At 52.4% G+C, this 14,151-nt stretch overlaps 1 protein-coding gene across 1 annotated transcript in view; it reads left to right on the top strand.

The window, feature by feature from the left end:
* Window positions 1–14,151, top strand: part of Gabbr2 (gamma-aminobutyric acid type B receptor subunit 2) — a 349,015-nt gene that overhangs the window by 192,764 nt on the left and 142,100 nt on the right. Inside the window, exons 5-6 of the mRNA XM_059254316.1 lie at window positions 3,717–3,782; window positions 8,977–9,177. Of these exons, the coding sequence (XP_059110299.1) occupies window positions 3,717–3,782; window positions 8,977–9,177 (267 nt within the window). The remainder of the gene's footprint in view (window positions 1–3,716; window positions 3,783–8,976; window positions 9,178–14,151) is intronic.

Genomic DNA, 14,151 nt, shown 5'->3' with positions numbered 1-14,151 from the left:
AGCCCTGGCAGGGTGAGGCGTTGGCCAGAGATAGGGCCATGGCCTATCTGGATTTTATTTTTCAGCTTCTGGACTTCCAGGAAGAGGTTCATGTACTGGGCAGTGACAAATGTGATTCTGGAGCTTGTACTGGGTGTGGGGTGTGTGTGTGTGTGTGTGTGTGTGTGTGTGTGTGTGTGTGTGTGTGTGAGCGCTATCCATCCTCCCTAGAATTTCTTTCTCCCTGACCCCAGAACCCACACACAAGTGCCACTCCAGGGAGAGGGAACATCACTCTTCACCGCCTTAATCCTGGATGAATGTGTCCCACCCAAGAAGTGACCCCAACACTTCACCTGCTCTCAAGGCAGCAACTCCCTAAGGACCAAATTTCCTCTCCATCCCTTGTTCCAGGCTCCTCCTTGCTCTCCTAGCTTGGGAACAGGCCCTTCCTACTTTCCAGAAGCATGGTAGACAGGAATAGCTTTCTGCCTGAGGGGCTTCCTGGTTCCCAACAGTGCCTTTCTTTGGGGCCCTCTAAGGGTCCTACACACCAGAGTTAGAGTCCAGCTCTGGGTGCTACACAGCTAGGGAGAGCCATTGGCCTCTTTAGGAAGTGGCTCCTTGGATCCATGATTCCTCAGGCCCATCTAAACCTGACAGCTTGAGAACCTATAGCCAAGGGGTCTTTGCAGCATAGTTGTCATGGCAACAGAGACATTACCTGGACCAAATGGAACGGCAGAACTAGTTGCTTATCTATCAGCAAGTGGTGAGTTGGTCGCCATGAAGATGTGGGTCCTTTGGTCCATTTGAGAAATGGACATGTGATCCCAGTTAGCACCAGGCCCCAGGACTAGTAGGGTGTCAGTAAGCAGCCAAGAGCCCACTATGGGGTCCAGTGCTGTATCAGCATCCTCCCCCTGCATCAGGCCACATGCATGCTTATCACTACATGCATCATGCGCTGTGCTGGCTCAGGAGCCAGGAGGTCAGGAGAAGATGTTTAAAAAAAGTGTATTGGGGCCATGATGGAGGGAAGTGTAGGTGCCCTCAGCCCAGAGGAGAATGGCTACTGGGCTTAATGAGTCAGTGACATGGCAAATAAGGGAGCCTGAGCTAAAATGAGGGATGAGCAGCTGTGATTCAGGAGAATAAGGGGAGAGAGAAGGGCATTTGGGATGTACAGCTTGTACAAAAGGGAACAGAGTGAGGGAGGGAGCATGGAGGGATGGAGGGATGGATGGATGGGTGGATGGTTGATTGGTTGGTTGGTTAGTGGGTATATGAATGGATGGACAGATAGATGGATGGATGGGCAGATGGATGGATGAGGTGAGTAGGTAGATGAATGGATGGGTAGATTGGTAGATGGATGGATGGATGAACTGGCAGACAGATGAGTGGGTGGATGAATGGCAAGCAGGTGTGTCTGCAGAACTGCAGGTAGTTCTCCATTACTCCATAGAAAAGTAAGGGAAATGTGATGCAGGAGACAGTTGGTGAAGAACCTCAAGCTATCAAGAGACTCAGATGAGTGTTTGACCTACCTTGGGGAGCCATGTCAGATTTCTTCAGTCAGATCTGGAGTTTGTTAGGACTCTCCCTCTCTGTAGAGGCCACTGGACATGGTAGGTGGAAGGCATGGGTCCAGATATTCTCTAAGGGAAGAGGAGTGGTGACCAAACCCGGGGATAGGGCTGCAGGGACAGGCTGGCTCTGGAGCTGGTGAACAGGTGGAACCAGCAAGCTGAGGGCCTGGGACATAGGAGGAGAAGGAGAGCAGTAAGTGGAAGCTGACTCCAGTCTCCAGCTCAGAGAGTGGGAGGCTGTGGTACCACTCCCAGAGATGGAAACAGGAGGAGGAAGGGGCTTGCTCGTCAGAGAAAAATGAGGGTTCAGCTTGGGACATGTTGAGTTGAAGGAGCCAGGAGACACCGATAGAGGTGTTCTGTGGAAAGCAGAGGATGTGTCCATGCTGGTGACGCAGGCTAGGTGGCTGCCATCGGGATGCAGCAAAAGCTGAGGACAGAATGGGGTACCAGGGGCTGAATCTGAGGAGGGCCAACAGGAGGGATCAGTGGCAGCAGGATGCCAGGGGAAGCGCCCTGAAGACCAGAAGGCATCTTGTGTTGTGATGAGTCACCTATACCACAAGACAGGACATGGAGGACAGTGCCTGTTTCAGATATGACCAGATGCAGGCTTAGCAGACTAAAGCCAGGCATGGAGCTGGGAGTGGAACCCAGTTTCTCTGGCTCTGAAACCCAATAGGCTGTTTCTCTGTACCATGTTTAGTAAGTGGGGTTAGCGATCCAGATGCCCAATAAACCTAGAAGATGGATGAATAAATATGGATGGGTGGAGACAGACAGATGGACAGATGGCCACTGTTTGTAGCAAATGATGTAAAAAGATTTCAGCCAATAACAAGGAGGCTGGTGTGTGCCTGGGAGCCTGTCCACAGACCAGAAACAGCCTGAAACTTTTTATAGTGCTGCAGACTGCTGAGACAAAGGCTCGCTTGCCTTCCGCCAGCCTCTGCGAACGACCCTGTAAAGTCCTTTTCTGAGCAAGCATGGGGTTTTGTCCCCCCCCCTCTTCTTTCCATTCTTTCTTGCAAGCAAAGGCTAGTTTTAGCGCAGGGCTTTCACTATTTTGCTAACACACATGATGAGTAAGATGGCTTCCCAGGCAGCACTTTCCAATTTTAAAAGATGCTAAAAACTGATCTTTAGAGCCATGCTTCCTGCCAACCAACGTCGGAGGGCCTGGGGTGTCTGGAGAGGACAAAGGCCAGCAGGGAGATGGTGCCTCCTGCAAAGCTGGGTCCTGCAAAGCGAGAAGCTGAGAGCAGGAGCAGGTACCAGCCTGTACCCAGCTGGCCTCCTGGTGGCAGGGCCCAGGCTGGGTCCCATCCTCAGAAAGTGACCAAGAGCCACAGGCAGGTGCTGGGTAAATGTGTAGTGAGTAAGTAAGTGAGTTTCGTGTGTTTTTCACACATCTGTGAGCCACACTGAGAAAACCAGCACATAGCAAGGTAGCTAGAGCTTGAAAATAAAGATGGGCCGGGGGAGCTACAAGCATATGGCTAGCTGCCACTCACTGGGTGCCCGTTGTGTGCCAGGTACTATATTAAGCACCTCTTGAAGGGTGCTTCACTCAGTCCTCCCAGAACTCATACAGGGGAGGTGCCACCACTGTCCCTACATTTCAGAGGAGCAAAGTGAAGCTGAAACAAGAAAGGGGGACCCCTGAAACCACTCAAGGCGTGTTGATGGCACCAAGGTTTTAATACCACTCCAAAACACCCCAAAAGCTATGAACTGGGGAGCTCTGTGAGCTCAAAAGATGTCTCAGGGGGCTAACAGTCAAGGGACTAGAAAATTCCAAGACATTATGCAGGGTGTGGCTGGTTTGGATCCGGCCTCTGTCCCGCTCCTCTGGCCTTACTTTCCCTGCAGGTGAAATGAAAAAGACGATTCAAGATAGCCCAGTTCCTTGGAAGAGGGAGACTGTGGTATGCTGTCTTGCCTCAGAGTCACCCTTGAAAGCGGAGAGGGTGACTGAAGATCAGCCAAGAGTGGCACAGCCAGTCTAGGGGTGCACAGCACAGGGGAGCCTCGCCTCCCTCCCTGTCGGCAGGGCTCTTGGCTGAGAATCTAGGCATGGAAGGGTCCCCTTGTGCTGGCCCTGAGAATGTTGTCACTCACCTTCACATCCTCTTCTGCCCACAGGGGAACGACGTGAGGATCATCCTCGGCCAGTTTGACCAGAACATGGCAGCGAAAGTCTTCTGTTGTGTAAGTGAGACTCCATCCGGGTCAGACGAGCCCTGGGGTCACCGAGCATCTCCAGGCTGGAGTCAGACTTCCTGGATCAGAAGCTGTTCTCAGAGTAGGGGTGGTCACAGGGATGCTGGGGAGGCTGTAGGAGCTCTGGGGCTTTTCTGAGTCAGTGTGGGACACTCCAGACACCCCAGAGACTCGAGTCCCTCCCTGCCCTCAGAGCTGGTAGCGGAGGACATGCTGCTTACCCTGAGGAAGGGCATACAGAGTGGGTGACCAAGTGCTTTTATACTTTGTCCAACTCACCCTGTTCCATAGCCATGTGAGAGGTAAGAGGACTTCTCTAGTGCCCTCAGCCACCTCATGAGTGGAGCCCTGTGTCCTGGTGCAGTCAACCCGGGACATCCTTACATATATGTTACGGCTTCCACCCAGGAGCTATGTCTGTTTCCATGGCTGTGCTTGGCTCCCTTCCTACCCTGGGGTCAGAAGGGAAGTCCGCCAAGTGACAGCCCAGTGACATGAGTCAGTATCTACCCCTGGCCTTTCTGAATAAGGTTATTCTTGGTGTGGTCTCTAGCGAGGGGCCACGGTTCTCTATTCTCTTGCCCTTTTTTTGTCCATAACGTGGCTGAGGTGTGAACAGCAGGCACGTAGGAACTGTAAATTCATCATGACAGAGCCAAGGTGGGAAGAACCGAGGAGGCTGGGGATGAACCCAGAAGGTGAGGTTGAATGAAGAGATGGAGGACCCCAGCAGGCCCAGGAGTGACAGGAGAGAGGTGGCTGGAAGCCAAGGACACACAGGTCACCCTAGCCTGCCAGCTCAGGAGCAAAGCGAGAAAGTCGAAGCAGCCCAGGAGGAGGCTGCTAGGCCCCCCGGGAGGTGATGCTGGAGCCAGGTGACCACCTGAGGCTCCATGGCGATATACTGGCTTTGGGCCCCTACAGCTTCAGAGTGCACCTCTGTAAAAGAGACAGTGGTTACCCCACCTCACTAGCTCACGGAGGAGATTAACTGAGACAACACTCTTTTCGTGAAGCCTGGGCCCCAGCCCTCAAGGCCCCTGCTCCTCCTGTCTGAAGGTGGGCATGATGACAGGTGACTGTAGGAGGAGCCCGATGGGACCACCAGGGTCCTGAGAAGTGACAAGATGGCTGCAGCGCCCAAACCTGAGGAAGAAGCTCAGAGCGGGCTGCTGGCACTGACTCACCAATTTTTGATTCCGAAAGCCTTGTCTTCCCCGGGCAAGTCCAGAAATGGATTCTCTGAGTATGCCAAGCTCTCCCATGGAGGAAGTTCTGGAAAGAGGCTGGACTTGACCCCACCCACCAATTTCCCTAGCCTTTTGAAAGCCTTAGTGTCCATCAAGAAAGAAATCGGAGGACTCTGGGAGGAAAGGATGCATAGTGGAGCCTGGCCAGTGGCCCAGCGGAAGCCGGTTCCTGTGCGCTGTGAACACACACGTGGCCTCATGTACTGGCTCCAGCTCAGAGCTCTGTGTGGCTGAGGCCTTTCTTGGTGCTGAGCCAGAGGGAAGTGGTTCCAGGAGCCCTGGCATCTGCTTTGGGTCATTCTGCTCAGTCTCAGGCCACAGGCCCAGGCTGGGCTCCGTCCCACCTCCTGTCCTACCTGTGTTCTGGAGAAATCTCCATGCTAACAGAGAGGATTTTCTGCCTTGGCTGGTTGCTCCCTCACAGAGGAGGCTCCCTCACAGAGGAGGCTCTTAGAGCTTTGGGTTGGACCCTTGGATGGGGCCTACCCTTGAGGACACACATGGTCTGTGCCTTTCAGGTACCAGTGGCCTGAGAGGGTCTACCAATGGCCTCACCCTGAATAGGAAGCACAGGTGATAGAGGGGGTGCCATCTCAGAGCAGGGACCTTGAGACCCTCCCAGTCCTAGAGTGGGGGCCTAGGGGGGGAAGCGGAGACCAGCACAGCTTTGGCATCCAACATGGCAGAACATGGCAGAGGTAAACAGAACCTTGTTGTGCTCCTGAGCTGGGGCAAGCCAGCGCAGGGCCTATACACAGGCCTGGGCAGTGCCAGCATTAGCCAAGGTAGAGTGCCTCTGGTTCCCCTCTGCCAGCTGTGTGTTCTTAGGAAGGTCACTGACCGTCTCTGGTCTCAGCTGCAATAATCTTCACCTAATGGGGGTGTGACTGAGTGGGGGCATTGCCCCAGGTGTTCCTGCACTGTCATTACTGTGGCTGGGACCTTGCAGAAAAGGGAGGTGTCCCTCTTGCGTGGGGAGTGGGGGAGGCGAAGGGAGACCCAATACAAGGTGAAAATTGGATTTTGTTAAAAGAAACGTGTGTTTCCACCACCGGTAGAGAACATGGAGCCGGGATGGCTGAGGCAGCAGAGAAACCATGTGTTCAGTCAGTACTGCACAGCCACTGTTGAGTGCCGTTCGTCATTAACGAAGTCAGGACAGGAACTCAAACAGGGCGGGCTGGAAACTCAAGGCAGGAGCTGATGCAGAGGCCCTGGAGGGGTGCTGCTTACTGGCTTGCTTCCCCATGGCTTGCTCAGCCTGCTCTCTCACAGAACCAGAACCACCAGCCCAGGGATGGCACCACCCACAATGGGCTGGGTCCGCCCCCATCCATCACTAATTAAGAAAATGCCCTGCAAGCTTGCCTGCGGCCTGATGTAATGGAAGCATTGTCTTAATTCAGGTCCTGTCTTCTCCGATGACTTCAGCTTGTGTCAAGTTGACATAAACTATCCGGCACAGGTGCCCTCTGTATCCTGGCCCTGGCTTGGCCCTGGAGGTGCCAGGGAAACAGGCACAGCCCTGCCCTCCATCTGGCAAAGGACACAGACCGGTGTTCCAGTCCCACAGGTGGCTCTTCACACCGGGACTAGCACAGAAGCCCCACACATGGCCACTCCCCCTGACAGTGGCCGGTGTGACTGAGCCTGACCACACCCTTCCCGTGAGCCTGTCTGGGGGTGCTTGATCTGGGCTGTGCTTCTGCTCTGCCCATGTGCCTCTCAGGCTCTCCACAGGAAAAAAAAAAAAAAGCAAGGGACTTCGGGGACAGGCCATAAGGAGCTGAAATAAGCAGGACTTTTGTACAATAATAAGGGGCAAGGACCTCATGACCCTTGGTTGCCCTGAGGAGGAAGGGATGGCAGAGAAGGCAGGCGGTCCACGAGGCTGGGAGCTGGAACAGCGTGGTAGAATGTGGTGGTATTGTGTTCCCCAAAATATTGTGTCCCTTAATAAACTTATCTGGGGTCAGAGAACAGAAAAGCCACAAGATACTTAGGCTGGAAAATGTTAGCACACGCCTTTAATCCTAGCACTCCAGAGACAGAAATCCCTCTGGATCTCTGTGAGTTCAAGGCCACATTGGAAACAGCCAGGCATGGTGACACACGCCTTTAATCCCAGAAAGCAGCCTTGAATCCCAGGGAGTGGTGGTAGAAAGCAGAAAGGTTTATAAGGCGTGAGGACCAGAAACTTAGAAGCATTTGGCTGGTTAAGCATTTGGCTGGTTAAGCTTTCAGGCTTCTAGCAGCACAGTTCAGCTGAGAGCCATTGGGATGAGGACACAGAGGCTTCCAGTCTGAGGAAACAAGATCAGCCGAGAAGTTGGGCAGGTGAGGTTAGCTGTGGCTTGTTCTGTCTCTGACCATCCAGCACTGACCCCAGTAACTGGCCTCGGGTTTGATTTTATTAGTAAGAACTGTTAAGATTCCTGCTACAGTAGAAAGGGCTCAGGCCGTGGACACCTTCCCTATGGACCAGGCTTCTGTCTTCTAGAAAGTTCCTCAAGGAGCAGCCTAGAGGGACCGTGAGGGTCTGCACACACAGCTACCCTGACCCTGCGGCCTCCTGTACACTGTGCAGCCCGCGGCCCTGAGGATGGGAACAGTCGCTAGTGTGGGAACCAGGCCTTGTACTGCTCCCTTGTTCCTGGTGCCTCCTAAGCAATATGCCTCTCCTGTAAACAGGGAGGCCTTTAAGAGCAAGGAAGCTCCCAGAAAGAGGTTTTGTTTTGCTAAAAGAAGGTGGCCCTAGAGTCTTGCGCCTTTTTCTCAGTAGCTGTGTTTAGGGAATTCCTCCCCTCTAGCTGGGCGGTCTCCATCAATACAGAGGAGTTAACAGCAGACTCCCAGAGGCCAGCCAGGCACTGGTCAGACAGTGTATGTGGGCTCCCCCATGGGTGGCGCACAGGAGACTGAACTCACACAGGATCTGCCACTGATGGAGTGGCTGAGGCTTTGGGGACTTCCTCTGGTTCATAAGTCTAGTCCCTCCCAGAATAATGGTGCCACTTGTCATCCCTGCTGCACTCTGGGATCACGAGTTCAAGACCAGCCCAGGCTACACAGTGAGACTCTGTCTCAAAAACTAAACAAAACACCCAAGTCTTGTTCTCGGTCAGAAGCCTGCATTATCCTCCTGTAAACAGTGTTTCTGAGGCTGAACCCTGTTCGTCAGAGGGCCCCCAGCTGCTGCTCGCTTTTGTCCAGCTGTGAATTTGTTATTCATGTGAAAGATGAGTTCTCTGTGCCCACCACCAAAACTCTGGCTGGGGCGCAATTACAGTGTAGTCGCTAGAAAAATGAGCTAGGATTTCTAAGTACAGTATCTAGAAGCGGGGGCATTGGGAGTCCAGTAACGTCAAAGAACTCCATAGTGGAGGCAGCTGAAAGACTCTTGAGTTAATGGTGTTATAGTCTCCCAACCGCAAACAGCTTTGAGTACTTCGTTGTAGAGAAGGTGTTGGTACACACTCCTATACATGCCCATTGCTCTGACGGCATCCTTGTGTAAGGCACCTTTTAGGGCTAAAGACCAGAAACGCTATGCTTCTTCCTCATGGGTGATGAGAACTTTGTGTACAACCCTGTTGCCCTTTTCTCTTGGGTCACCAGGAACTTCACAGTGAAGCACATTGCTCTCATGTGCAGTGCTAGAACTTTCCACCGGCTTCTCTACGAGCAGTTCCCTTTCCCTCCCGCAAACAGATCCCTCAGCTTCTCCAGGTCTTAGGCCTTCCTGTTTATGTGGGTCTGTTCTGTTCTATTCTGCCTGATGTGCGAACGCTAAGGTCCTTAGCGTGACGGAGGGAGAGGGCCGGCAGAAGTCTGCACGGCCAGCCCCTGGGAGGAGGAAGCGTAGCTCTTGCACCGTCTCCTGGCACCCCAAGCCCCGCTGATCCTGAGTCTCTCTCTGCCCTCTCCCACAGGCCTTCGAGGAGAGCATGTTCGGCAGCAAGTACCAGTGGATCATCCCAGGCTGGTACGAGCCTGCGTGGTGGGAGCAGGTACACGTGGAGGCCAACTCCTCACGCTGCCTGCGCAGGAGCCTCCTGGCTGCCATGGAGGGCTACATCGGAGTGGACTTCGAGCCCCTGAGCTCCAAACAGATCAAGACCATCTCAGGGAAGGTCAGTGGTGAGGTTCGCCCCTCCTGGCCAAACTGTCTTACTCCCTTGGTAAAAGTCGACAATGTGTCTCAGGGCTGCTGTGTGCTTCGAGCAAGTCACTTGTCCTCTCTGAGCAGCAACACTTGGAAATGAGGGTAGGTGGCTGCCTGTCCATCCAGAAAGCGTGAGGATCCAGGGGGGTGAGGGTGCTGGGTGGGCAGCCTGTGACACAGGGTACGCAGTGTGGCTGCTTATACCTAAGAAGTGGCCTCAACTCTGGGACACCAACCACAGCCAGAGTCCCTTCCTGGGCTCCTCCTGCTTGGAACAGCCTAGAATCTCTCTCCTCTCCTCTCCTCCCCCCTCCCCTCCTCTCCTCTCCTCTCCTCTCCTCTCCTCTCCTCTCCTCTCCTCTCCCCCCCCCCACTCCCCATACCCAGCTCACTGATGCTTCCCTAGGTTAGGTGGTGCCCACACACTTGGGGTAACACACTGCAGACCAGACAGCTGGGCCCGGGCCTGGCTGTGCTTCACCACTGAGCAAGCCTCTGCCCTCCTGGGCTTGCGGGGTTGATGGCGGGCAGCACAGTACAGCTGGCATCCTGGTGTTGGAAGCAGGACCTTGTTCAAAGGACCCGAGTCCTTGGAAGTGGAAGCTCCACCATCATGTCCCTGCCTCGATGCCTCACAGGGCTGGCAATATGCAAAGTCCCACTGCTTCTCTCAGAATGAGAGAGGTGGCCACAGCTGGTTCTGCTATCACACATCTGTGATCCTGGCACTCAGGAGCACTGGGCCAACCTTAGCTACACAGGAGTTTCAGGCCAGCCTAGGCTACATTAATGAGATCCGGTCTCAAAAAAAGAAAGAAAGAATTATCAAAGGCAAGAGGCCACAGCCCAGGTGACGGTGAGATCCACCATCCCATCTCTGACCAGAGGCGAATCCCATATGGTAAGGTATGTGCCTCTCCCACCCCCTCGGTGCCCATAGCTCGGTTTTTGTTTGTTGGTCTGTTCTTAAGACAGGGTTTCACTGTGTAGCCCTGGCTGGCCTGGAATTTACTGGAATTCAGAGATTCATTCACCTGCCTCTGCTCTCAAATTCTGAGATTAAAGGCATGCGCCCACCATGGCCACTGTGTGCTAAGAGTTTCCCCCTCCGTTCAACGGCAGACTCTTACAGACCCAGTTCACTTCCTGGGGAAGCATCATAACCAAGTGTGGATAAATGTTTTTATTCATTATTTAATCCCAATCAGAGCCACCTCTCCACCAGTGATTTATTGGTTTGTCAAAAAACTAGCAAATCATTAGGACGGGTTTTGTAAACAGCTCCTTAGATCATGTTGGCACCTGGCTAGAAAATGCCAGAAGAAATATTTTCCTATCAAAATCGATGTGTGCAGAAAAAAAATAAGCGAGACATTGAGGAATGTACAGAAATAACTCTCATTTGGGTAAATGTTATTTTTATGGGTGTCAAAGTTTGCAAGTTATTAAGAGTCTTGGACCCAGAGTATACTATATTTTAATTTAAAAATAGTGAAGTTTGAGAAAAACGAAAAAAACTAGGAAAAAGAAATCCTGGAGGCAGACAGGATATTAACCAAACCAAGCCTTAGGCGACAAAAGCCATGGTGGTCCACAGGAGCCCTGTGAAGCTAAGTGGGGTGGCTGATGCCTCAGAAGGGTCTTGATGTCCAGCTAAAAGCATGACGTCACCCAGGGCAGGAGCCTGGAGGCAGGAACTGAAGCAGAAGCCATGAGGAGTGCTGCTGACTGGCTTCCTTAGCATGCTTTCTTATACAACCCAGAACCACTTACCAGGGGTGGCACTACCCACAGTAGACTGCTCTCCCCCACCCCACCCCCACACAAATCAATGCCCCACAGACTCACCTACAGGCTAATCTGATGGAGGCATTTTCTCAACTGAAGTTCCCTCTTTCCAGATGGCCTGAGCTTCTATCAAACTGACAAAAGCCAACCAGGACACCTAGGGAGAGGCTCCTGTGCCCAGTGGGACTGAGGTGACAGTCTTCATCCGCAGGGAGGGGCCCTTGAAAGCTGACACTTCTCATTGCCACAGTGATGGGAAGAGATGGCAGGTCTGGGAAGTTTTGGGGGGTCACCATGCCCACTCTGTGCTCCGAAATGGATGTAGGGAAGGACGTAAAAAGGCAGGAGGATCAGGGGACCAGCCTCACAGTGCTGATGCCCCATTCCCTACAGTCTAGGTGGCCCCTTCCGTGGAAGGCAGTGCAGGGCAGAGGGGCAGGCTCAGGGGGAAGAGATTGTCGACCTGTGGAGACACACTGGCTAGATCTGAATCCCGACTAGGCAGGTGGCTGTGTCCATAGCAACATTCTTATCTCCCCTCCTCCTGGTACCCAGTAACAGCACACTGACTTTAAGCGGGTAGATGACCACCCTTTGAAAAATGGACATTCTCTAGCTTCCCAGGCTAGCTGTGGCCAGGGCTCTAACATGGCCAATGAAATCAGTGTTCTCAGACTTCCAGAAAGCCCACCAGGGAGTGATTCTATCTTCTGTGTTGGCTGGAGTTTGAATGAGTTCACCAGCACTCTGGCAGCCACCTTGGCATGTGGCAGGAAAAGGAAACTCTAGACACCGTGATTAGGGACAGGAGCCAAGCCTCAGATCCCGTAGTGAGGCTGTCCTGGAGGCCCACAGGTGACATTTGCGGGAGACAGGCATGAGCCATCTCCTGGAAGTCACAGCTTCTTTGCTGTTACATGGTGAGCCTATGATCGGCAGAGGGGAAGTCATTCAACCTCCCTCTTCTCTTACCTGCGCTACTAGTGACGATGTCTCTGCCACAGCTTAGTGAGGACATATGGGGCAGCACAGTGGGAATGTCTTAGTCTGTACCCAACACACAGAAGGTTGAATCCTAAGGCAGGAGGTTCACAGGGAAGAGCTCACAGCCAGAATTGTGCGGTAAGGGCAATAAGACTGCTATAGATTTTCTGGACAGCACAAAACATGGAAAGGAAGCCAACCAGAAGTTATCCTTATGTTCTTCCCAGCCAACACCACTACCAACGACAGCCACTCTCCGAATCCTTTGCCATACAGACAGCTGCTCTTGGCTTTGAATACATAAGGTCTTGTGGACCTTTCCTCTTTCCTGTAACACATGTGAGTTAGTGATACCGAAGATGTTCCACGTTCCGTGTTGCGTAGTATTCCGTGGTGTGATCTTACGAATCCCCCCATCTTACTTTGAGCAGACCTCTTGGTGGCTTGGTGTGGGAAGTCTTTTCAGTGTGCATCTCTGAGTGGATGTGTGGTTTTGATGTCCCCCACCTGCAGCAAAGTGCTCTTAACTTTTTGTATTGTTTGATAACCCTGTTTGCACACCTTGCACACAGACCTACTCTGGTTGTTATCGTAAATCAAAGTCTGGGAAATGGACATGTTAGTCATATAGTTGTTCAGTCTAGGAATCCTGTGATTTTGCATTTTTCTCTCATTTGTGAGAACTGCTTTGTGCTTCTCTGGGTGGAGCTCTTGCGTGCATTTTTCTGACTTGCTCCTATGTGTCTGCTGTGTTGTGATGGATGCCTGCTCGCCCCGATCTCGGGTGTGGAGTCTGGTGGAAGTTCTGAGTCACAGAATGGGCATCTGTTGGCTCTCGCAGACACTGCCAAGCAGCTTTCTAAAGTGGGTCCACTAACTTGCACGCCCACCAGCAGTGAGGGGGACTTCCACTCTGCGCACAGGTTTGTCAGCACTTGGTGCTGTCAGCTCTTTAATTTTAGCCAAGCTAGTAGGTGGGACGTGGCATCCCATTTTAGTTTTGCTTTGCACGTCCCTGACTGCTGATGAAATTGGACGTTTTCTCATCTTTTTTTAATGTGTGTGCACGCATGTGCATGTGTGTGCATGCGGAGGCAAGGGGACAATCTCAGGTGGCATTCTTCAGGAATGTCATTCACCTCCTTTGAGGCAGGGTGTCCTGTGGGACCAGGGTTCACCAAATAGGGTAGACCAGCTGGCCAGCCGGACTGCCCGTCTCTGCCTTCCCAGGGCTGGGATTACAAGTAGGTGTCACCACACTGGAGTTTTACGATCCTGGGGATCCAGCTCAGGTCCTTGCGCTTGCACAGCAAGCGGTCTTACCACGCTCTCACCACATGCCCCTTCCTGTCTTTTTGGTTGTTTTTTAGCCTCTTTTGTAATTGCCTTTTGGGTCTTTCACCTGCTTTTCTACTGGAGTCCCTACCTGGTTGTGGTTGACTTGTTCTTGTGTTTTTCCCTTGCTCACTAGTGGCCCAAGGGTAGAAATCTCGTCTGTGTTCTACCTGAGGAGCCTTGAGAAGTCTATGTGGGACCTTCTCTCCCCCCACTCTGTGACTTAGCTCTCACTCTCTTGGTGTCTTTGATGGGTAGGAATTCTTCACTGTAACGCAGTTCAGCTCCCTAGGTGTTCAGTGTCCTGTCTTGTCTAAGCGTTTTGCACCCCCTCACCCAGTTAGGCCGTTAGATAAGGCCTTCTGCCTTATCCTTTACTTTTATTATGTATCATGTTAAACATCAGATGTCCGTGAAAATGATTATATGGACATCTAAAGTAAAAATCAGTATTTGTTTTGTTTTCCATATGACAAGTAATTGATGGGACCATTTATTGAAAGGGCTGTTGCTGCCCTCCTCCCAAGCCATGCTGCATGACTTTGGTCACGCATCTAGCACCTGCACAGTGTGGCCCCATCTCTGTACTGTCCACTGTCTTCCATGGTCTGTCTGTCTTTGTGCCGCTGTCACATCATCTCGATCACTAAAGTTGTAAAACAAAGCCTGGTATGTGCGGGTGTGAGTCCACAATCTCTAACCTTCATTCAGATCTTCTAGAATGTTCTTAGCCAGATGTTGGTTTTCACTGTGTGTGCTCTCCTACACACATGTCCTTGCAGCGTTTCTGTTCTGTTTAGGGCTGTTCTCTTTCTGCCTGGAGAACCTTTTTTTA

Source organism: Peromyscus eremicus, chromosome 2 (assembly GCF_949786415.1).
Source record: "Peromyscus eremicus chromosome 2, PerEre_H2_v1, whole genome shotgun sequence".
Lineage (NCBI taxonomy): Eukaryota > Metazoa > Chordata > Mammalia > Rodentia > Cricetidae > Peromyscus > Peromyscus eremicus.
Note: the sequence above shows the minus strand (reverse complement) of the source record. Positions and strands in the feature narration are given on the sequence as shown.